Genomic DNA, 22,965 nt, shown 5'->3' with positions numbered 1-22,965 from the left:
GAACTCACAGTAAAACAGATTGACACGGACAGTTTTTGGAGATGAGAATGTTCAAAACCTGCCATTCAGCTGCTCAGAGCCATGTGACGTCCTTTCTCAGAGTTTACCCAAAGCTCACGGTCATTTCACATGCCCTGTGGTAGAGTCTTGGAGAGCCAGTTAGCAATGCCTACCTCCGTCCAAGCTTCGAGACATGGTGTAACGTTTGCTGGATGAGCGTTCGAAGTAAGGCGCCGGGCGGTCTATCAATGCGCTGGCTCTTCTCGTTTGCGCCTGAGTTCTGCCGCTGTAACGGAACTTGGAGCCCAAGGTCAGGAATTTCTTTGGAGGTGCTTCTGGTAGCAATAGTCTGAAGGTGTTAAGAAAACACCAGAAAAGTTAAGTCATGCCCAAGTGGTGTTTAAAGCAAATTGCTTTGCTTTCTATGCTAAAAGTTCAATGCATGTGTGATTAAATGAATCTGAGTTTCATTTTTAATTTTAGGAAACACAATATGTATTAAGTAGGGATGTTATACAGAAGTTGAAGCAAAACTGGGCTGGGCAGGAGAGAGAGGAATATTCAGGGGATATAGCTTGGTGGTAGAATGCTTGCCTAGCATGTAAAGCCTTGGGTTCTAACATTAGCACTACAAAAAAAAAATTACAAGAAATATTAAGTTGGGTATGTTGCTACATGCCAGTAATCTTAGCATTTAGGAGATGGAGACGAAGGATCAGAAGTTCAAGGTCATCCTTAGCTAAATAGTGAGTCCAAGCTGAACTGGGGCTATGAGAGATCTTGTTTCCAACACACACACACACACACACACACACACACACACACACACACACACACACACACGGAACAGACAGGATACTTGAAAACTATGAAATAAAATGATGAAAACTCACTATAATAAAAAACAGGTCAAGAGTGGATAATACAAGATACATTAAGGAAAATTCTTGAGATTCAGTCACATGTCCTTTGAGGGTTTCTATCAAGGAGCTCGGCATGAGCTGGGTATGGGAGCACAGGCCTAGGACCTGGGCTCTCAAGAGGCTGAGGGAGGCAGACTGGGAGCCTCAGGACAACTTGCACTGTATAGTGAGGCTGTGTCTCAAAACAGAAATGAAGGGGGATGCCACATATGCATGAGAACCTGAGTTTAGGTCCCCAGCACCCATTTAAACCTGGGCAGGGTAGATCCTGTAATACAAGCATGTCTATAGGGACATGGGAGTACAGACAGGGGGTCTAGCCTAGCATAGGCATCAGTGAACTTCAGACCCTGTCTTAAATGATGAGGACAGATACCCAAAGCTGTCCTTTGACCTCTACATGTACAGTGACATGCATGCACATGTGTTGTAACCCCCCTACCCCCCAACAGGGGAATAACAGGTAGACAAAGAGGCAGAACAGTGATCATTATGATTACAGGAATAGGAAAGGTCCATGATGTTTTCCTCTACAACTTTTTCTTCCCTAAACAAGTAGCCCCAACAGTTCAAAATTTTGTTAGGAAGAAACCCAAATATTCACTCCCTACCTGAAAAATGTATGGTGCTCCACACACACTTTCCAGAGGCGCTTGGCAGCTCGGTGGTTCGGCAATTTGAACCCAATGGTGCTTTCAAACTGTTCGAACTAAAAATTTAAAAAACACAGGAAAAGATTAAAGTTAAGTTTGGAATTTTATAAATAAAATCTCTGCCAATAATTTACAGACTTATAGCCCATCATCCTTCTGTTACTTGCTAAGTTGGCTGTTATGTGCAGAATTCACACCAGGAATCCACCCATTTTTAAACACTCTTTTAACCTATCACCTTAAAACACCTGAAGTATAGTTGACTGTCAACATTCTGTGTAAACATCCATCTTACAAAAATCTAAACTCTGCTGGGCGGTGGTGGCGTATGCTTTTAACCCCAGCACTTGGGAGGCAGAGCCAGGTGGATCTCTGTGAGTTCGAGGCCAGCCTGGTCTACAGAGTGAGTTCCAGGAAAGGCACAAAGCCACACAGAGAAACCCTGTCTCCAAAAACAAAACAACAACAACAAAAAAAATCTAAACTCAAATCAGGAAGACAGGTGGATTCCCTCCAGAGATCAATTTATCTGGATCTCACCTTAAGTTTTGTTTGTAGGTTTTGTCAATGGTAGAAAGGCTTGAATTAAAAATGCTCAGAAATTAACACAGATGTAGAAATAATCCACTACAGACATAAGAATAACATTTTCTCCTAGTACCTACTTGGAAATATGTATCCTTTCTCCATAGTCGATGCTTTGATATTGCTGAGGTTCCCCATCTGTTTTATTGTACTGACTGCTAACACCTCTCTATATTAAACACCACAGACTGGCAGAGCACATGTTCCTATTTCTCAACTTGTTGAGAATCTTCAGATGATCCTCTGTTGGTCCTTTAAGCTTTCAAGATGAAATATCTGTCCTTCTGTATCGCGTTTTAGTATCATTACAGCTCCACAGCCAGCTTCCAGTGTATGCACACATCATACATCAGGCCAGCAGAGGGCCCCCTTACACATAAAGGCTCAATCCAAAGAGCACAGAACAACTGCATTGCTGATATCAACAGCCAACATAATTCATGTGGCAAAGCACCAAGGTGAGGAAATCCTATAAGCATGCATGTGAGATATGATTCCCATCGACCTCTTTTTCCTGTTTGCCGAAGCAAAGTTGCCTTCCCCGGTTTCATATTTGCTTCGGCCATTCCTGGTAAATTGTTAATAATTTTAACTAAGAGAAACCAAAGAGCAGGGAGTGAATCTGTGTTAAAAGGATTTCAATTTTGATTATTTTCTGAAAAACTTCCCCAACCTTCCCCTCACATTCAAAATCAGTTTCACTCATGGGAACAGAAACCTCTCTTTGGGAAGTAAAAGGAACGTCTCCCTTTACCCCATCCCCACTCTGCTCCCAAACTTACCAGTTCTGCCTAGAACCTTCCCACAAACCTGTCCCCTCAATTCTCTTCTCACAGCCCCTGAGCCACTTGGGTCCTATCACACTGCCACACTGTGTAGTTGGATTTCATTATGAAATCTATGAATGCAAAGTATTTATCCTGTGTGTTATGTCTTTATTTAAAACTTCCACGGACCACAGCTGTCTGTTAGTTCACATGACCAGCTCTCCCTTCTGACATCCCCCAACACTGCTCACACCACATCTACAGGACAGCATCTCGTGTGTAACACACTGCTTACTCCACATCTACAGGACATCATCTTTGTGTGTAACACACTGCTCACACCACATCTACAGGACAGCATCTCGTGTGTAACACTCTGCTCACACCACATCTACAGGACAGCATCTCGTGTGTAACACACTGCTTACTCCACATCTACAGGACACCATCTTTGTGTGTAACCCACTGCTCACTCCACATCTACAGGACACCATCTTGTGTGTAACAGACTAATCACACCACATCTACAGGAGACCATCTCGTGTGTAATATGGTATTACAGTTTCAGGTGCTCACTGTTTCTCTGGTCAATGGAAAAATAAATGAAATGCCTTAAGAGAAAGAGCAGGTAGTATTTATCTACTTCTAATGCTTAACCGACTGTCTAAGGAGAAACACATTCCCTTAAGTTTTCAATGCATTCAAATGAATGGATGTGTTGTGTTTACCATATAATCTTTAAGAACAATATTTTAAAATACTACAATTTCAGGTATAATCATGTGAAATACTTATTATGTCATTATAGATAATTATGGTTTTATGTTTACATTAAATGTGATTCTTGCCCTATATTTTAATTTTTAAACTTTTTAAAGATTTATTTCCCATGAACGAGTGTTTTGTCTGCATGTATGTATGTGCACCATTTTCATGACTAGCACCTGGGGAGACTTCTGGAAGATGGTATCAGATTCCCTGGAACTGGAGTTACAGATGTTTGTGAGCTGGTCATCGAATCTGAGTCCTCTACACAAGCAACAAGTGTCCTTGACCATAGAGCCATTTCTCCAGCCTTATATTTTAATTTTTATAAATGATTTTCCACCCCAAAACTCTAGTGGAGAGGTAAAATCTTAAGAGACGACCCTTGTATTACGCCAGGAACCTCAGAGACATAAATGACCGGGGACCTTTGGAGTTTGACAGCCTTTAATATACTAACCACACCCACTAGAAATTTTAGGTGTTTATTAATTTTCTCCTAAGTGCATATCAGGGAGCAGGCATTTATAGCTTACTATGTACAAGTCACCAAGGAAGATGTAAGTTCATTGTGTAGATTGTTGCTTAAAGAGTGTTAACAATTTTTATCATTGGTTTCTCTAATTTAAAGAAAAGCTACATAATTCACATTCAGAACTCTGCTCCAATGTTTCTTTTACCTTAAAGCATGTTATCTTGAAGCTACTGATTTGAGGGAGCAGCCAGATTTACAGGAGAACGAAATGAGGAGCAGGGTTGTAAGAGGACACAGAGGAAGACAGCTCCTCACTACAACTTGGGAGTATTCAAAAATGAGGCAGGAATCTTGACACTACATTAAAATACAGTTTTCAGTTAATGTATGCAGTCGGTTAAAAAAGTCTGAATAACCTAAAAAGAAGGTAACATTTTGTTACTAATTACTGGAAGAACTGACAACAAATTCTCAGAGGTGTTTAGACATAGTTTGCCACGTCCCACAATACTTGGAACTCCCAAACACATTGTTTATATTTCTGCTTGCACTTGGGACCTTTCCTCTCAAAGCCTATGAAAATAAGGGGTGTACTTACCTCTCCTGGCCGGATTTTAATGTAAAAGTTGTTCCGTTTATATGAAATTTTTAGGACCTTGGGCCAAGCAAATCTGTTTATTCGAAGCCGGTCACGGTATATCAACAGACCACTTGCACAGACTCCTAACATAATTTCTACTCCTTCTGAATCCTGGAAGAAACAATGGAGCACTATTTCACTTATTTTCATTTTCTGCAGGTACAAGATTTAGGACTCCATGACAGAAGTTATAATTGACTAATTTAAATATGAAAAATACTGCTGCGGTTTTTTAAAACAACACTACTACATAATAGCATTTTAATGATGGTATTTTTCACTATGGAGGGCTGCTGAAGTTAAATCAATTCTTCCAAGTATGTGAGACTTATACCACTAATATTGCACACAGACTTTAACACACACACACACACACACATACACGTACACACGTACAGTCTTCACCATGAAATTCTGAGGCATGGAGTCACCCAGCACCCAGGTTTAAGAGATGTCATTGTGAGGTCTGTCCCCTTTGAATGTTTTATTCAACGAAATCTGTACGATGGACATCTGTGGTGGCTTTGAAGGAAAAGAGACTGGATGGCATCGGAATGTATGTGAGATGTACAGGAAGCATCACAAGCAGGCCCCACCCAGGAAGTGACATGTAGGACTCTGGTGGTTGGCATGGGTCTGCCAGCTTGGAGTCACTGTGTAGCACCAGAGAAGTGTAGAGGGGACAATAAAATAATCACCCAGGGAAACCTCATTCTCTTGTGTGGAGGGAGCTTTCTATGACCTCACCACGAGCAAAAGTGCTGGATGTTTCCAGAGTTAAAAACCTTTCACTTGAAAACATTAAATTTTGAAAAAAAAAACAATAGTTTAAAGTCAAATATTTTTACTTCCAAACATACTCTATTTGATACTAACTTATTGTATGAGGTGAAATGATTTGAAGTCAGAATTTTATATGATAATAAAATGAGGGAAAAACCCCTACTGGTGGGGACTTTAGTTTGAAGAGATAAGTTAAGAACTTACAACCTGATGCCCCCAAAGTCACTGGCATTGGTCTTTGAGAACCAGCCAGTCTGTTCCTATGGCCCACTCAGAGGGGACTGCCTTGGAGCATACATAGACAGGCCAGCAGCAGGCTGCTTCAACAGCTGCTCTTTAAGTCACTTTCTTTGGATATAAACAATTTTATACCTTTGTCCAAAGAGGAAAAGGATATTAAAACCATTTTCACTATTATCTGCTGTGGGATGTTCTGTATGCTCTGAATGTGTTGCTCTGATTGGTTAATAAATAAAGTGCCAATTAGCCAGTAGCCAGGCAGGAAGTATAGGCAGGACAAAGAGGGAGGAGAATTCTGGGGAGTGGAAGGCTGAGGCAGGGAGACACTGCCAGCTGCCATGATGAGAAGCAACATGTTAAGATACCAGTAAGCTATGAGCCACATGGCAACTTATAGATGAATAGAAATGGGTTAATTTAAGATGTTAAGAACAGCTAGCAAGAAGCCTGAGCCATTAGGCCATACAGTTTGTAAATAATATAAGTCTCTGTGTGCTTACTTGGGTCTGAGGGCTGTAGGAGACAGGCAGGAACAGGATAACTTCAGCTACAATTATCTATATTCTTACTACCTGTTATGTCATTGAACATAAAGAAAAAAGTGCCCTTCACATAGAAGTTAAGGGAGGCCTATCCCTCTTCTTCCTGGGCACATACTATGTGTGGCTCCCTAAACCATCATCATCTCCACATCTGTTAGCCAGTAGTGTTGAGACCAAGTCTTCCTTCACTTCCCTTTCCCTGGAGACCTAGCTGGCTAGCACTGCACTCAGTATTGTCTCTGTAAATGGCCAGCACAGGGCCTGTCCAGCAGGTATCAAAGTCAATATGTGTGTTGAAAACAAAGGTTAGTGAAAAATGAAAATATGAAGCCTGTAGCTCACTAACTACAACAACAAGATATTTCTGTATCTAAATTTCTGCCATAGCCACAGATTGAGATAATCTCAAGGATCTTTGATATTAAAGTTTCCATTGTCCTTCTTGGGGTATTTCTCTATGATGACATTCACATGTCTCCTCTTCTGGCACAGTAGACAGACCTGGGGTGCTTCACCTGTCCTGATGAGGGCAAAGAGTTCTGTTATTGCTTTAATTCCTTCTAATTCATGTATTTCTTGCAGCATCGAGGATTTAACCTGGGGCTTTGCTCTACCATTAAACTACAGGCTTCTGAGATCTTGCTATGGAGCTCTGGTGGCCTCAAACTCTCAATCTTTCTGCCTTTGCCAAGGAGTACTCAGGTGATATATATATACATAGCCCTTCTCTCCACTCAGGGTCACCATTAAACTATACTGTCCTTCAATAGTTCGTACATAGGACATCTGATAGGAACACACACACACACACACACACACACACACACACACACACACACCCCTTATAATCTTACATCAAATAAAGAACTTTGACGAAACCTAGTAAGATGGACATTGACAAGTACATATAGATTTTCCAAGAGAAAACAAATTATTTAGGATAGGTTTCCCAAATACAAGATTGCCATCAAATATGGGTAATTACTCTTTATGATGAGCTCTGGAGTCCAAGATTGCAATCCAGGATGTTTAAGGGGATTTTAAGCTCAAAGACACTCAGGCCATCCACACAAGAGAAGCATGCCATTGATGACCAGAAATTAGCACTAATTTAATTCAATCAATTTCCTTCTTGAAATGATGGAACACACCTTCCTGAGAACATGAAGTCTACAAATGAGTCATTTATTATACTTAATATCCAGACAAAATCCTATAACAGGCTGCATTCTACTTCCGTAATTCATTATTTTTAATTGGTGTAATTTCAAATCATATTATTAAATAAAAAACAGTCATCTATTTAGGTTCAGTAGGTACTGAGACATTAAGCGGCTTGATTTTTTCCTGGTAGCAATGATACATCCTGAGTCTCACTTCCCCAAAGGATGCACTAATCTTTATTTCTGGGTAATAAATGAATCACAGTGCGTGACGTTACACAAAAGTCAGGCCACATTCACTCAGATTATCTTTTCATGTTCATTTCTTCACCTTTTAGCCAAATAGAGAAAACATGAAGAAGATTTAAAATACAATCTTACTGCATGTCCTTAGTTTTATTTTGAAATCATTATCCAAAGGTTTATCTGGCATAAAGTAGAAAAAAATGAGTGAAAAAGGAACCTACTACTGTGATCACACACGAACATCAAGGAGCTTGGCTTTTAATATATTGGCATACCCCTGGCAGAAGCCCCACCCATGCTAATAGACATCTTACCAGTACATGTGATTTAGAAGTACTTGTCCTCTGTAATGCTCAGGGTGATCCAAAGACATCACCAATCAAACCATATAGACATCACTCATCCAATCCAGATGTCTACCATTTTCCTGTCCAATCTCACTATAGATTTGCCTTGCTCCTCCAAAGTCAACTGAAGAGCTCCCCCACTTATCAACAGGTCTTAAACAGAGAGCCCTGACTTCCTTCTTTTTGTTTATCAGGGTGCTGAGACGTTTCCTTGAACTTGGCCAGCTGGAATCCCTTTATCCCTAGGCCTTGAAATTGACTTTGAAAGAGACTTGCTTCCTTGGAAGCCTGCAATCACACATTCTTTAGAGTTCCAGACTATGAAACTGGGGGCATCGATCAGAGGTTGAATCCTTATTCCTATACGGGACTGATATTATCTTGTCAGCATCAGCCAGAAGAAACTACTCATGATCTTTAAGGACTGACCTTTTGAACAAGGCTCAAATACAAGATTCCATTGCTAGAGTCCCAACAGATTTCACATATTTTGTTGATAAATGTTTCAAGTGGTTCCCTGTATTTTAACAGTATGTTTGCTCACAGCTGTCTAAATAGTAGACATGTAGTCATGGGCTTATCCTCTCAATGCTGAGAAGGAGATTCTAGAAAAAGCATGACATGGAGTCAAAACTACTCTATTTCCTATTACCATCAAAACCCTCCTGTGGTTTAATCCCAACTTCTTCTTTCCCAAGATGTATCTCAAACATCCATTACTAGTCCGTAAGGCAAACCTTGCCCTGAGTGGTTGCTCTTAGCTGTTGTACTTTTAATAAAATCTCATATCAAAGCACTGGTTATAAATGTCAGAGATTAAACATTAGATATAGAATTCTTTAAATTTAACACAAACTCACTGAATGCTCAGTGGGGCTTTAAAACATGCTAAAACAGTGTGTGACACGTAACAGATGTAACACTCGGTGTTGGACAATTGGCCAAGTTCAGATAGACAGACAGACAAGAGAGGGACTGTCGAGGGAAAGAGGAGAGGTTATGTCCAGGGAAGGGGCAAAAGCAGGGTACTAGGGGCACACAGGGTGCGTGTCAGCATGGAGTGGGAGATACATTTGTGTCAGGGAAGGCAGGGTGAGCTAGGGCTCCTAGGTCAGGGTTAACTTTACTGTGGAATCAACAGGCAACAGAGATTTCATCTTTGGCTGTCTTCCATGAGGCTTAGCCATGGCAGGAATGCAAGTGTGAGCCATGAAGGGTACCTACCTCCCTGTGAAGATGAGTACTATTTGTTTTTAATACGGAACAGGGTTTCAAAGGCACACTGGGGTGAAGCATAGGAGTATTCATTTACATTAAATGAAGTACAAATTCCAGCTTGTGGCAATAACAAAGTAAAGTAGACTAGGGTGTGAAAATGCATACCTTGGCATGATGTAAATCTACCCCGTACATGGAGAGTTTTTTGGCATTTTCCAAGAAATGCATCTCTGCTTCTGCTGGCGTCATTCCTCTGATGAGAGAAAAGTAAATGTTAAACTTTCCAATCAATTAGAATTGAAAATGGAAAGCAGCTAGCCAGGTTTGCTCCTGCATGCCAGTCAGCTGCTTTCCCCTTATCTTGTAAGGCTTCATTCCCTCCTACTGTGTAAGAACGTCTTCATTGGGAAACCAGCAGATACAGGTTTGAGCATCCCTAATTCAAAAATTCCAGAGCTGAAAGGCTCCAAAAACTGCATCTTTTAAAGCATTGATACAATGCTCAAGGCATTCTAAAAATATTGCATAACGTCACCTGGAGGTCATGCACATTAGGGGTTTATGAAACATAAATAAAATTTCCTATTTAGATTCTCGCTTCAACCCAAACAGATGTTACTACATTATATAACTATCCAATAGTCTGAAAACCTCTGACATCTGAAACACTCCCATGCATGGAGGGTAAGAGATTCTTAGCATATCCACGGGAAAACAATCGTGAGGCAGACAGCTTTGTAGGAACACTCACAAAAGGGTGCCTGGGTGCTCTGAGAGGAAATTTACCTAAACCACCCTTTTAACAGTGTGCAGGCGGCCTCTGCCCCGCCCTCAGCCCCCTGGGATCAGGAGTGGGCTGGAGGCCTGATGGAATGCACACCGGCTTTCCACACCAACCTGTGGCTCTTGTGCAGCTCGATTACTTTATCTTCCAGTTCTTTCGTGTGGTTTGGTGCAAAGCGGAACTCACTAATGTAGTCATTCCCACACTCGTCGGGGTCATAGTCTCCGAGTTCTGACTGTACTGTGTAGGAGCCCAGCAGGGCAAGAGTCACGAAGGAACAGGGCAGCCTTCCAGACACGATGTCATCTCGCAGCTGTAAGCAGAGGTAGTACCTTCCAGGGGCCGAAAGGACAAAGAGAAAGCTGGCATTAGCACCATGCAGGAACAGGAGTTAGAAGGGGCAGGACAGCGTGAACATGGGCTAAGAACATTACATTCATGTGCGAGATTTCTGAGGAATTTAAAAAAGGAGAGCATTTAGTATTCATAAACATTTCTCCCAAGCCAGTAACCCCTTTAAGGACACATTTGCATACTGTTATAAGGACCTCAACTATAATCAGTCTATATAAGAAGAAATTACTGGGCTATAAATAGTATTTAGGGAACCTAGAAGAAGGAACTTTTCACAGTAAAGCAAGGCTGTATCAATCAAGCGCAGAGTGAGACACTGAAAGAGGTATTTTTCTAGCATTTCACACCCTCACACATCAGCTGGGTGACCTGTAATATACAAGGATGTCCTTATGTAAAACCACCAGACCCCATGCAGTCTTCAGGGAGGGCTCAATCTAAGATCTAGATGTCAGGTCTTGCCATATGACCAAGCTGACCTCAGATAACCCGGCAGCCGTCCTGTCTCTAGTCCAGGGGCTGCGCTTCTAAGTACAAATAATTTCTACTCTTTTAACTCTGTGTGTGTGTGTGTGTGTGTGTGTGTGTGTGTGTGTGTGTGTGTGTGGTGTGTGTGTGCAGTGTGTGGTGTGTGTGTGTGTGTGCGGTGTGTGGTGTGTGTGTGTGTGGTGTGTGTGCGTGCGTGTGTGCGTGTGTGTGTGTGTGTGTGTGGTGTGTGTGTGTGTGTGCGCGTGTGTGTGTGTGCGCGTGTGTGTGTGTGAGAGTGTGTGTGTGTGTGTGTGTGTGAGATCTTCCTTGAAATTTAACTGATACAAATTCTATAAAAATCTCCTACTTTAAAATCTGGGACTCTTGTCATTATAGGTGAATAGTTTTAAATGGGAGAAATATAAAAACATTTTTTTTCACATAATTCTGCCATGATATCATAGAATAACTACATTAGCAATTGCTCTATCTTCTGTTTGAGATTCATAGATTAAAAATAAAATAAAAAGAACTAAATAAATATTGATAAACCCCTGAGGGTAAGTGCTGACACCCACAGGTTTTGACGGATGTAGTCAACTACTCTCCACATGAGAGAGAAGTCTGCAGGCCTCCAGGAAGCAAGCTGGGCCACAGATAGATGAGAAGTCTAAGTAACTCAGATATTAGAGTTTTTACATACCCCACAGGTTCTACTGACACTACACAGGAGACAGGAACTGTGCATGAATTTGAGTCCAAGCACATTTAGGGTCTATAACCACAAAATTAGTCGTAACTAATTATTTAGTCCTGAGCAAAAGTGTCTTTATTTAGACAAAGTATAAATTTTTCTCTGATTTCTTGCAAATATAAAAGAAATTCCCTGAAACTAATCATTAACTTTTCTCAAAGATTTTGGTAAAAGTATTTTTAAATGTAGTAAGTGGAAGACACTGTTTTAAGTAACTTACTTTCTTTGAAAATCCTTAAAAAAAAAAAAGGTATGAGGCTTACATAGAAAATGCACACACAGGACTAAGTCACTTTGGACATAACCTCACTACCAAACACAGTGAGGGATGGGGCTTCCAAAGCACAAGGTGAGAACATCTACAAAGGTATGCAAATGGAGAATGGTGGTCCTGGTTGATTGTGTCCCAGCTTCTAGCCATGAATCCAAAAGTGGAAATGCTAGCCACGGCCAGTGTGATGGGTCGGGAGACGGGGCCTTTGAGAGACGATCAGATCATGAGTGTAGAGCCTTCATAAATGCAATTAGTGGTTTTAAATAGGCTACAGGGCAACTCTCTGGGGAGGACACAGTAATAAGCTGGTAGTCTGCAATTCTGAAAGAGACCCTCATCGGAACGCCCACACCAGCATCCTTGTCTTGAACACCCAGTCTCCAGAATGCATCAAGTGAATTTCTATTTGTAAACCACAGTCTTAGGTATTTGGGGACAGGAGCAAGAACAGACTATGTTACATCGTGTAGTTTTTGTCAAGGGAATCCCTTTCGTGCTCTAAGCTCAACCACAAAACTGGAATATTTGTATGTTAGATCTTTTTTGTAATATCCTCTTTCCAGAAAACAAATCCATCATTTCCCTTTTTTATGTACACATGAAAGAAAGTAAACTCTTAAATTTATTCATGCTTCCCCTCCCTCCCTCTCAGTCTCTCTCTCTGATTGTTAAACAGCTATGACATATCAGGTTGGTTACATACAGAGCAAAAGCATATGAAGATATTTGTAACTAAGTTTTAAAGCAGGATCACTCAGGTCGCTATATCATTTATGGCTGAATCCCCTCCAGTTCGGCTGTGGTGGATGGGTGACTGTGTCTCAATTCTGAATGTTTTCCCAGGAGGGTCAGCCTATCACTGAGGATTCAACTGTGAAGAGATAGCATCTGGCAACTCCTGGCATCTTATGTTTGCACTCATTCAGCTGTCTTTTGTTTGCCACTGGAGAGATGAGGACTGTAAGGCGACCAGATGTATGCAAGCTCTTCCCTGGAGCACTCAAGAGATGAGCGGCTCTCCCAACGTGCCTACTGTTCCCACAGCCAACTTTCAAATACCTGGTGATATCTTCCGATAGCTGGGCAGGGTCTGGTGGGTAAAACTTCACATTAAAGGAAAAATGCCAAGCACCACCTGTAGGGATAGGACACATCAGAACAAATCCTTAGGAATCAACTTAGGATCAACTCGAGACGCCTTTTGATCACTGTTAACTGGGCCCTAGAGATAATTTCAAATCTTGTCCTCAGTCAAGTCATTTCCTGGCACTTTTTAAAAACAAGGAAATTAACCATTTTTTCCTCCTTTTCTAATGATCAAGAATAAACCTCTGACAAAGGGGGAGGGCAGCAAATGATGGGGGGCGGGGCGTAGTCCTGCATCTGATAACTGGAACTGGTTAGATTTACTGCTATGACGTTCTTGATGGCTCACATGCCAACAGTACAGACAGAGCTCCCGTCTCCTAGGTCCTCTCTGCTCTGTTATTGCAGGTTAATTCCCATTGCAATAAATGTCAAGGGACTAGTGAACATGTATTTACTTTATTGGAAAGTTTTATTGTAGTGAATATTGCTTTCAATATTCTGGTGGCTGCTGAAGATTCCTTTCTTGCTCAGAAAAATGCATGGAACAGAGGCCACTCAGTCCCCACCCAGGGCTCACAGGGGTCTTTTTTTCTTCTTCTTATATTGTATCATGTTTTGCCCATGACATCTTTTAAGTTCTCTCCAGCTCTGCTCTGGCACATGTGGCAATACTGGGCTTTGTTAGTTTCTACATTTCTGTCACCAACATCACAGCACCACTTATACCTTCTAGTTTATCTACCATCTACCTCACGCTTAAGATCTTACATGCCAAAGAGTTAGCACCTAGCTAGCTATTACCGGGTACTTAATGCCACTTTCAAGACATTCAAGATATGAAGGCAACACAGGCTTTAAGAATTATAAGCCATAAATATCTGTCATTCAAAAATATTTTAGTGATCATTTTTCTACTGTTTCAAAAAATGTCTTTTTTTGTCATTCTACAGTCTTATTTTTTTTAATGTTCCTATTGATTCTTGCTCAGTTCTTATTACAACAGCCCCCTTTTAGTGTCTGCCAATAGTGAGCTGACAACGGGAGCCAGCTTTACAGAAAGCCAGTGGAACCCAGACTAATGGATTGCTTAAGGGAAGAAGACTCACTGCACTTTCCTAACTTTCATCTACTCCAGGATAGCCTAGTGGGAAACAGGAAGTCAAACAACTCCAACACACTGATGAAAAGATTCCTGTACACCCTGCAGTATTTCAAATTAGAAACTTTTGATGAACAAAAAAACTGACTTATGGAAAATTTCTCATCTTAATCTTCAATGCCTGACAAATCTTAAAATTCTACAGTGTTTTTATATCATAAAGTACTATATATCATGTTCTTCTTATGTATTGTAAATTACTTTATTAAGAATATACTAATCACATTATGTAATAGACTGTGAGGTTTTGTGATCTGTGTGGAAGTATAAAACAAATGAACAGGAACGCTTTCCTAAGAACAAAATCTCCAGTTTCAGAATTTATATAAATCTGTGACTGTGCTCATCAGCTTGATCCTCATCCCCAGAAAGATCTCACTCTACCAGTATGACATGTACTTGCCTGTAAAGATTATTTAAAAAAGCATGAAACTTAGGAAAATTTCAATAATACCAATAAGGGAAAAGTGATGTCTCATTTTATTTTGCATCTAATCACTAGATTTAGCAACTTGCTTAAAATATTCTTAGCTATTTATACTCAGTTTTGTGATATGCTCATGGAATCATCTTGTCATTCAGGAAACACATACTTTTTTGTTGTTGTTGATCACATTCTATCTCTTTGAACTTATGATCCTCCTGCCTCGGCCTCAAGGCTGGGATTTACAAATGTGTGCCACCAAGCCTAGTAGACTTGTACATCACTTGTCTTTAGGAAATAAGGAAAAGTTGGCGACCACAACAGGCAACTGATTTGTTATTCACTTTCACAACCATCAAATGGTTAACTTTAGTGTGGCTTTTGCATACTGGAAAGAGTTTTAAATGAATAATTAAGTTTGGAATTTTAAAAGATTAAGAGGTGAGTGCAGTAAAACGATGACATTGCATTTCACATCTGTGTACAGGCAAGGAACAGGTCACCTGTCACAGTCATTTTAATTTCTGAGTCGTGATGACAACAGACGGGTCCTATTGGAGCCAGAGCAATGTGTCAGATCAAATTTCAGTTTACAGTCTGTCTTTGAGGCATTTCTTCTCCATAGGAGCCACTTGTGTGTGGGGGTCACCAGTTCACGCGACACCCTCCCTAAACACTGCCACCACGCCACACCGAGAAGCCAAAGGAACTTACTTCGAATCTGTTTTTTAATTTCCTTAGCAGGGTCCAACCAATTCTGAAAAAGAAACGACAGTATGAATTTGAATCAAAGAAGAGTAAAATCTAATCTGATGATTGGACACAGACAAGTCCTCTATGTACCAGGAGGGAATTGTCATGGGATGGGCCCTCTCCACTGTGGCTCTTCCCACACATCTGGTGGTCTCCTGTCAAGCCATATGAGGGCACAAATACTAAATAAGGAGACACATGCATTTATAATTAATGCCTGCTAAAATTCTTCTCCTGGGAAAAGTCAGATGTTTAATAATGAAGTCTGACATTGTCCATCACTTCAGTAGGAATATTCTTGACTTGTGTACAATAAAAATACGTGATCCATATGAGCAGTACTTTCACACTTAATGTTTTAGCATCTGCAAATGGAAAAATTTCCCTTCTTTCTTGCTTAGTTGTGGGATAAAGCCCTGAAGAGGTGCCGATAGCCTGGTGCAAACATCTAGTAATGTTGACTTAAGCATTGACATTGACTGACATAATGGACAGCAAATGTTAATCCTCACACCGAATTGTTTATGCCACAGCTCTAATTTCTTCACAGAATTTGGGGGTATGAGTAAGTTTTCCATATAGGAATCTAAATATTTGGTTCTCATGGGATCAAGAAATTGGTTTAACTATGAGAAAAAGGCCTCTATGAAATGTGTTCTTGGCACTAACTCTCAAGGATGAAAACTGAGACTGACCTACTGTCTCAAAAACATTCAATGATATAGGAAGCTGCCAAGGTTTTCTTCATGAAGAAAAAGGAAGATTAATCACATTTAGGGACCCAAAGGTGTGTATGCATGGGGCAGGGGGTATACAGAGGGAACACAATGTTTTATTTCCATGTCACTTCTGTACAGTAATACACAATCACCTTCTGATTCTCGGCGTCTCGGTACGTCAGACCAAAGTAATCTTTTTCTAGCAGGTTCAGATGCTCACACACTTTGTCAAACAGCACTTGTCCTCGGGAGCGCTTCTGTGCAAAACAGGACAGGAAAGCAAGTCAACACACCCAGGAGACTGAAAGATGGCTGAAACTGGTCACTGAGTGATGGACGCAGCGGGGCATGTCTGTAACCCCAGTTTGGGGTCAGATGGAGACAAGGGGATCCCCAGAGCTCTCCATCTGGCAAGTCTAGGCAACCAATGACTTCTAGGTTCTGGGGGGGGGGGGTATGCTGTACAATGGCTTATACTAATCACCAAGCAGACAGGATCGAGTGCACCTAGGGCATGAGCTTCTGGTCATTCCTGGGAGGATTTACGGAGATTAGAAGAGCCTCTGAGCACACCTTTGAAGGACTGCATGAATTACAGTCATTGAGGCTGGGGGTTCTAAACTCTGAGTAAAAAGGAGGAAAAGGGACTTAGGCATGAGCATTTACCACTCTCGGCTTTCCAAGAATACAAAGCAACCAGTTTCTTCAAGCTCTGGATGCCGTGATTTCTCCACCACAATAACCTATGCCCTCAAACTGAAAGCCAAAATGAGTCTCTCTTCCCTTTAAGCTGTTTACACTACACACACACACACACACACACACACACACACACACACACACTAAGTGATTCTCATCCTATAAAAGCTATCTCTAAAAATGAATATATACATATATATATATGTGTGTGTGTGTGTGTGTGTGTGTGTGTGTGTGTGTGTGTGTGTGTACTGTCACCAGGGAAGGACTGGTGACTGGGACATGATTCTTATGTAGAAGAAGCTGGAGAAAGAATGTGATCTTAGTGTCAAATACTCCATGAGATATAAAGAGTCCAAAGATGGAAGAGTAACCTGTGATGATATTTTCTTTGTGCTCTAACAAATAGAGCTTGCCTGGAGACCAGAGTGAGGAGCTAGTCACCAAAGGCCAGGCAGTGGTGGCACACATCTTTAATCTCAGCCTTTGACCTCAGGACTTGGGAGGCACATGCCTTTAATCCTAGCACTTGGGAGGGGGAAACAGGAAGTGATATGGCTGGGCAGAGAGAGTAATATAAGGCAGGAGGAGACAGGAGCTTGGCCCTTTCAGTCTGAGGATTTGTACAGGTAAGAAGTGGCTGTGGCTTGTGCCTTTACTTCTCTGATCTTTCAACATTTACCCTGATATCTGACTCTGGGTTTCTACAAAGACCAATTAAATTAAAATTTTACACAGCACTTACAATGCCATGTTCAGAACATCCAGACTCAGCTCTCTGAATGTTAAGACTCTAAGCCTGAGAAAGTCTCACTAGCCACTAACCCATGTCTTAACACTTCAAACTCTATTCCAATCTTTACTCAAATCCCATAGGTTATTTTCCTCAGTATTCAAAATCCTCTTAACTTCTTTGAGAAGAAATACCCATGAATACAGCAAGACAAACATAATAAAATGTTCATTAAGTTATAAGATTATGGTTAGGTCATAGAAATGTATGGTGCAGATGTACTTGCTATGTTTTGAATCCTCAAGCCATCATCTGGAGAAAGGGGAAAAAGTTAATCAACTGGGGAAAATATGCATCAGGTAGATTCACTGTGGTAACTTCCCATCAATTTTCATCTAATGCTTCAAAGGCCTTTAAACTCAGCCTTGGAGTCTGCCATGTATTAACTGCCAACAATTACGCTAAATTAGTTTCCTGTTCTGTGGCATTGATATTTCACATGCAATATGTTAAGCGTATTTATCTTTGAGATTTAACATATTGACAATGAGATAAAAATGAAATTGATAAACTATGTCCATGACAAAATAATAAGCATGCAAAGAACCTGTGAGTGGAGCATGTTACTATGCCTTTGTAATAATCCTGAAAGGCAATTACTCATTCCTTCAAAAGCATGAATGTTTGAGGAAAAGGATAAATGTATAATGGGGAAGTAAAGTATACATAATGGCAAGCTACATAAGTGATGGTGTGTTCTATGAAGTAAGAAAATAAATGACTTTTTATCAAACTGCAACACAGTGTTTAGAAAATGTGAGAGAGGAAATGTTGCTAGGTAGTTTAAATCTTTTATTTATAAATTATAGTATTTCTGAATCATGACTGAAACACTGTGAAGTTTGCACATTAACATTGGTTCTTCCAATGTCTATGTCCTGTTTAGAGTATAGGACAGAGGTGCAGAGAAGTTGGATGAAAGGATCAGCATTATGATAATAACTCCTGGAAGCACTTCAGAATCAGAAAACAAAACAAAACAAAACAAAAAACTGGGCTGAATCTTCCATATGTCCCTTGCAGCTATGAGCCTTAGCATTGCCTTTGCTAAAATGGGTAGGGTATTGCCTACTTCTTTGGAATGACTGACATTAAAATAAAGAATTCGAACTTGGTTGAGTAGTCGCACACATGACACATTCCATGAATGTAACCATCATTACAGGGCAGTCCCTGACAATAATGACATAACATAGAACCTCTTATTGTGCATGTTCTCTTCAGGAGTATATAACACCTGGTGGTCCTAATAGGCAGCATTATTATCATGCCTTGACAGTAAACAGTTATGTGTTTACTATCTAATATACATTATTTATGTGTACACACAATACTCATAAATTTACATCAGTGACTATCAAAATTCTTCCTTGGTGAGTAAACAGCAAAACAAAATAAATATAAAACCTTCTGTGTAGGTGGAAGTTTCTGTGTCCAGCCAGCAACTCCCAATACCCAGCAGTCACTTCCCAAATAATTGACTAGGAGATGTAATATTTCTTGTAAATGCTTGGCTGGTAGCTCAGGCTTATTACTAACTAGCTCTTACACTTAAATTAACCCATAATTCTTTTTTATGTTTAGCCATGTGGCTTGGTAGCTTTTCTCAGTACAACATTCTCATGTTGCTCTGAGTATGGCTGGTGACTCCTGACTCTGCCCTTTCTCTCCCAGCATTCTTAGTTTGGTCACCCCACCTACACTTCCTGCCTGGCGACTGGCCTATCTGTGTTTTATTAAACCCATTTGAGTTTACTGTGTGTAAGAGCATTATCCACAGCACTTCTGTTTGAGGTTTTGGACGATTCTGCCTTCTATAATGCCTGACCCAACAGACTACAGCCACCCTGCAAATGAGGGGTCCTTTCTGAGTACATCATCCACCAGGGCAATCTCTGCAGTAAGCTGTCTTCTGGGGTGCTCTTGCTTTGACCTAACAGGTAACACAGATTAGCTCAAGTGCAGATGGCCTGATTGCCTTTTTCCTTCCCTGGCTGTCATAACTGGTTTATATTAATGACTCATAGCTCTTTCCAGGATGCTCTACATCTTTTTCTTATTGAATATTTTGAACATATTTTGCTAATAGTGGTCCTTCCCTCATAGTGATATTTTGTCTCCTGGCCTTAAAAATCTTTAAACCAGGTGATGAGCATCTGCTATAGACTCTATGGCCTGGAAGCAATGACATCCCTCTCTACTAAGTGTCATCATGGCCACCAGATACTTGAGTGGTTCTGGAATGTTTGTTATTTCTCCATTTTCTTGTCCTTGGGCAAAAGACTTCATGGCATAAGGTAATGATGAGATTCAAGCTATACCTCACCTCCTGTGGCTGATGGCTAACTATTGGATTTAAAACATTTGGGCCATGGGGCTCTGGCACCTCCACATGTTGATGACAAAGAAGCTGCTAATGAGGAGAGCTGGGGCCTGACTTCAAGCTCATTGTCTAGGCTAGGACCGCATCTTCTCTGGAACTCTTCCTGATCTGAAGAACTCTTGATCTTGTTAACTCAGATTTTTCAGATGCAGCGGTGTAGGTGTAGTGCCTGGAGAGGCATAGTGGTGGGAGCAGGAAACTGAGAGATCACATCTCATCTGTACACAGCAAACACAGAGAAACAACTAGAGGTGTGGTGAGGCTATACCTTCTCAAAGCCTGCCCCCAGTCATATACTTCCTTCAGCAAGGCTTCACATCCTAAAATTTCCAAAATGTCTTCTAAAGCACCAGTAGTTGGGAACAAAGTACCTGAGACTATGTGGGGTATGGGGCAGGGGCCGGGGGGGGGGGGGACACGGATGGGACAGGGGGGGGGACGGGGGGGGGGGACGACAGGGGGGGGACGGGGACATATTTCTTCTCATTTGAACCGCGACTTGTAAATACAGCTAAAGCTCAACACATGAGGATTTTTAGAGAAGTTACGCTCTATGTTCTAGTTCTCAAAGACATGCTTATCATTAAGTGATTAAACGCAGGTGCTTTGCCATGAGACTGGGGTGTGTGATGCCTAACGTCAACTCGATGGGACTTAGAATCACATTGGAGACAAATCTTGGGACACGTCTGTGAGAGCATTTACAGAGAGATTTACAAGAGGAGAGAGGGTACAGCCTGAGCATGGGGCATCATTCCACGCCCTAGGGTCCTGGACGGAAGGAGGCGGAGAATGAGAGTTGAGCCCTAGCACCGTTTCTGCTTGTTGGCTGCCGACGCAGTGTGGCCGATGGCTTACATTCTTGCCTCTTTCGGCTCAAACTGTGAACCAAGGCACATCTTCCCGTTCCAAGTCAACCTTTTCTCACTTGAACTGTCACAGCAATGAGAAAACAAGTAGGTATTTTGAGTCAAATGAGTAAAGTTTAAGGAACAATATACTACAGATGAATGGATGAGATATAACAGGCTAAGATAAAGTTTCGATGTTCAAGGCTCCTTGTGAGTTAAGTCGGTTGTGACTCACTCAAGGCGTTCCTTGTCCACATGCAGAACTCCCCACGATGTCACCTGGGGGAGCAGATGTTATGTTCTTAGAGGAACATCCTAGTGACCATGCCTCCCCTCAGAACAATTAAATAAAAAATTTAAAGATTCCTAGATGAAAGGCACATGGTAAGTTAAATCAGGTTCTTAATTTAGAAAATTCTCAAACATAAGGATTCTAAAGGAATTTTAAGTTTCATGAAATAAAAAAAAGTACATTGTTTTTTTTCAAATTAAATGTGTTAGGATTGTGGCCACTCCTCCAGCCGTATGATCACACTCTCGAAGTTCAGTAGCCAAGCAAGGGCCTTACATCCTACGTAATCCACGCGCTGCGTGACTGTGCAATCTGCGCATGCATGGTGTAGCTCTGTAAGCCCACATGCACATGTGCAGGGGAATCCTTAAGAAGCTGGTCCAGACTCCTCCCCTCTCTTCTGCTCTCTCTTCCTCCTCCATCTCTCTCTCCTCCTCACGTGTCTTTCCAATAGGCCTGGCCACGCTCTCTTGTGTCCTTCCCCTCTCCCTTCTAATAACACTCGGCTCTGACTACGGGTTTGGTCGTGCCTCCTGACCTTTCTCATGGTAACAGCGCCGCTTATTAAAACCAACAAAATGTATGCCTGATTGGTTCCTTTAGAGCCTCTTACATCACTACTCACTGCTGCGTTATGAGAAAAACAGACTTACCTCTGCATTTACGCTAAAAATGCAACAACATCCCTTCCCAACAAATTTCCTAAAAAAAAAAAAAAAAAAAAAAAAAAAAGGAAAAAAAGAAAAAAGAAAAGAAAAGGAATGTTCTTAAGAAATGATGGATAAAGTAGCTAGATGCTATAGTACAGTGGTACAATTGGGAGCCCTGAAACCCTGGCAAAAGCCTACAAAACACTTGCAGCTATTCTTGAAATGTGTGTATGACAGTTACGAATGTTTTACAAATTTTCTGAGTTCTGCTATGTAAGGAGACATTTCCCTTCCCATACCTAAAATGCAGACTGATTTTTCCCGAGTGCTGGAGATGAAACCCAGGGCCCTGTGCATGCTGGGTAACCAGGCCAGTGTTCTACCACTGAGTTACAAGCCCAGCACTTACAAAAAGGCTTTCACCACAGACCCTGATATTTGACTGACGGAATGAATGCAGGCAGGATAATCAGTGTGATGATCTCTTTTCTAATGGACCAGGAGCATTAACGTCATTCTTAGCAGGTGACTGAAATGATTGACGGAACAACCCCACTCCACAGCGAACAAAGAGCAAAGGAGAAGACAGCTCCCCTCAGTTGGCGGTGCCTTCTCCCAGAAAAGATGATTTCTCTACCTTAGAGCCCCTAGAAATAATTTCTTAATTTGCGCGTGAGATGAAGGCCGCAAAAGCAGTAACACAAAGTTGCACTTAGTCTCAAAGAGTGAGGAATCAGTGTGAGTGAGGCTCTTTCCCCAAAAGGCCAAACCTGAAATTAGGGAAGTTTGTCCAGTCAGATGGCATCTTTTGCTTTAGGAGCCGGGCTGCAGTTACACACCGGAAGTGGCTCAATCCAAGCAGAAATGTGAGAGCATGGGCTGAGAACACCTAATTCTCAGTGCTGTGACCGGGAATCGCATTAGGTGTGCATGTCCTCAGAGAGTGTGTTTTTACACTTCTGCACACAACCACACTGAAAGTGAAACATTACCACCACCCACCCACCCACCCACCCCCAAATAAAAAGCACAGACAAAGCTGGGTGGTGGTGGTGGTGGTGGTGGTGGTGGCGGTGGCGGCGGCGCACGCCTGTAATCCTAGCACTCGGGAGGCAGAGCCAGGTGGATCTCTTGTGAGTTTAAAGCCAGTCTGGGCTACCAGGTGAGTTCCA

At 41.4% G+C, this 22,965-nt stretch overlaps 1 protein-coding gene across 16 annotated transcripts in view; it reads right to left on the bottom strand.

The window, feature by feature from the left end:
• Positions 1–22,965, bottom strand: part of Epb41l3 (erythrocyte membrane protein band 4.1 like 3) — a 225,019-nt gene that overhangs the window by 31,783 nt on the left and 170,271 nt on the right. For all 16 annotated transcript variants that reach the window (XM_036173611.1, XM_036173602.1, XM_036173598.1 and 13 more), the window contains 8 exons: positions 16,278–16,382; positions 15,368–15,410; positions 13,041–13,116; positions 10,245–10,463; positions 9,513–9,600; positions 4,767–4,919; positions 1,535–1,632; positions 174–349 (listed from right to left, as the gene is read on the bottom strand). In XM_036173611.1, coding sequence (XP_036029504.1) covers positions 174–349; positions 1,535–1,632; positions 4,767–4,919; positions 9,513–9,600; positions 10,245–10,463; positions 13,041–13,116; positions 15,368–15,410; positions 16,278–16,382 — 958 coding nt within the window. The remainder of the gene's footprint in view (positions 1–173; positions 350–1,534; positions 1,633–4,766; positions 4,920–9,512; positions 9,601–10,244; positions 10,464–13,040; positions 13,117–15,367; positions 15,411–16,277; positions 16,383–22,965) is intronic.

Source organism: Onychomys torridus, chromosome 23 (assembly GCF_903995425.1).
Source record: "Onychomys torridus chromosome 23, mOncTor1.1, whole genome shotgun sequence".
Classification (NCBI taxonomy): Eukaryota; Metazoa; Chordata; class Mammalia; order Rodentia; family Cricetidae; genus Onychomys; species Onychomys torridus.
This window is presented reverse-complemented; position numbering and strand designations above follow the sequence as displayed.